The sequence below is a fragment of the Galeopterus variegatus genome, unplaced genomic scaffold (genome assembly GCF_000696425.1).
Source record: "Galeopterus variegatus unplaced genomic scaffold, G_variegatus-3.0.2 Scaffold15027, whole genome shotgun sequence".
NCBI classification, from domain to species: domain Eukaryota; kingdom Metazoa; phylum Chordata; class Mammalia; order Dermoptera; family Cynocephalidae; genus Galeopterus; species Galeopterus variegatus.
In genome coordinates, this window is record NW_007741138.1 from 21,837 (window position 1) to 23,844 (window position 2,008).

Consider the following 2,008-nt stretch of genomic DNA (forward strand, 5'->3'; position numbering starts at 1 on the left):
AAAAACAATCATTGTTTATGAGTACATATTTTAAATTCTCAGTAAACATTAAATCTTGGCTCAATAGTCTCAAAATATACATATTTTCTTTTTAGAAATGTGAATCCTAGGTTCCTAATCATCCACAGTGTGTTTAGGGAATGTGATTCAAAGCAGTTTGCCTGTAACTGACCTATTTGAAATAACAGCAATGTGACTAAGCCAAGCTTGCCCTTCTACAACAGGTGAGAAACAGCAGGTATCCATAGAACTCCTGGGCGGTTATGTAAGTGTGCTGGTGCCTGTTCAGTGACATAATTAGAGCTTACAATTGCTTAGAACTCCAGCTGACAGAGCCTATCTCAGACTGTATTGATTAACGTTGTATATAATCCTAACAAGTTTGGTTGTCTGGATTCTCAGTTCACAGAAGGTTATAAACATCAAATCAGAAAGGAAACTGCTGGAGGCTGGCAAACTGACAGCAGCAAGAAATAATAGCTAACAGAAAAAGATTCAAAATATAATAAAAACAAATCAAAACTCAAATGGTTCTACAGTCTAGGCCTCTGGTGAAGAAATAAAATTAGGAAAATATCATTCTAGCACTCTCATTAAGAAAATATTAAATACAGAATTTCAGAAGGTCAAAATATTTTTAAGTTGGAATATTTGAAGGAGAACATCCTCACCTACCCAGAAATCCTAAATATTCGGAGTTGCGGCCTCTGGGAGTTCTTGTTACTTGGTGCTTCCCTGTACCTCAGTTTAACTATGAGGTATCCTGTTCTGGACAGGGGACCATATCAGATGTATGTTATATTAGATACAGATTGAGGAAGTTAGAAAATGCAGCCCTGAAATCCTCAGCACCCTGATAAACCTTTCTAGTAGAGGAACCATCATCTATAAACTTTCAGTAAACAAGGAAATAAACCACAGAGAATACAGTGTCAAGGCACATTTTTCTGCAGATGACTAGTTATAATTTAGGGAATCAAAAATTCCCTGCCTTACACAGATCCTCTCCATATCCTCTTGAATATGACATAGACAGGATCTGTGTAAGGAGTTTAACTCCCCACACCCCCCTGACTGTGATTGTACTTAATGATTTGCTCTTAAGAGTACAGTACAGAGGGGAAAGAGTAACTTTACAGTGGAGAAACGTGGCAAACATGCTTCAGCCAGGCAATCAAGATTAATGTAATTAAGGATGTCATGTTGATAATATATCCCCTGGCTGTGATGCGATGAGAATGACCTTCATGAGCTTTCTCTCAAAATCTCATGACCACAGTATAACTATGAAAATAACACCAGAAAACCAAAAGTGAGGGACATTCTACCAAAATACCAATATTCTGCAAAGCTGTCAAGGTCATTAAAAACAAAGAAAGTCTGAGAAACTGTCAAATCCAGAGGAGCCAAAGGAGACATGACAACTAAATGTAATTGGTATACTGTGGATTGGATCTTGAAACAGAAAAAGGACATTAGCAGAAAGCTAGTGAAATCCAAATAAAGTTTACTTTAGTTAACAGTAACCTATCCACGTTGGTTCCTTGGTTGTGACAAATGTTATCAGAGTGATGTAAGATGTTAACAATGGGGGAATCTGGGTACAGGATCATAGACACTCTCTGTACCACCTTTTCAACTTTGCTGAAAATCTTAAACTATTTTAAAATGAAAAGGTTATTTAAATTCTTAAAAAAGTCTCCCTATGCTATGGTAGTTGGGGGAAAAGATGCTACTTTGTGAATAACCTCCATACCTTACAAGCCAGAAAGGAGGTTTTGAGGCTACCAAAAATAAACTGAAAAACTCTAACCAGGACCCACCCCAAATACACATGAATTCCAACAGTCTGTTAAAACTATAATTTAGTAGTATACTACTCTCTATAATTCAAGAATTTCTTATTTTGACTCATGAATCTCTCTTAAACCCCCAAATCTTTTAGACAACTAAAAATATTGCCAGTAGTCAAACATTTACATGTTGTGACTTCAAGACAGCCAATCCT

The 2,008-nt window shown here is 36.5% G+C and overlaps 1 protein-coding gene across 1 annotated transcript in view; it reads right to left on the reverse strand.

Annotated features, from left to right (window-relative positions):
* ISOC1 (isochorismatase domain containing 1) overlaps nucleotides 1-2,008 on the reverse strand; it is a 15,805-nt gene that overhangs the window by 10,916 nt on the left and 2,881 nt on the right. Inside the window, exon 2 of the mRNA XM_008563813.1 lies at nucleotides 1,512-1,658. Coding sequence (XP_008562035.1) covers nucleotides 1,512-1,658 — 147 coding nt within the window. The remainder of the gene's footprint in view (nucleotides 1-1,511; nucleotides 1,659-2,008) is intronic.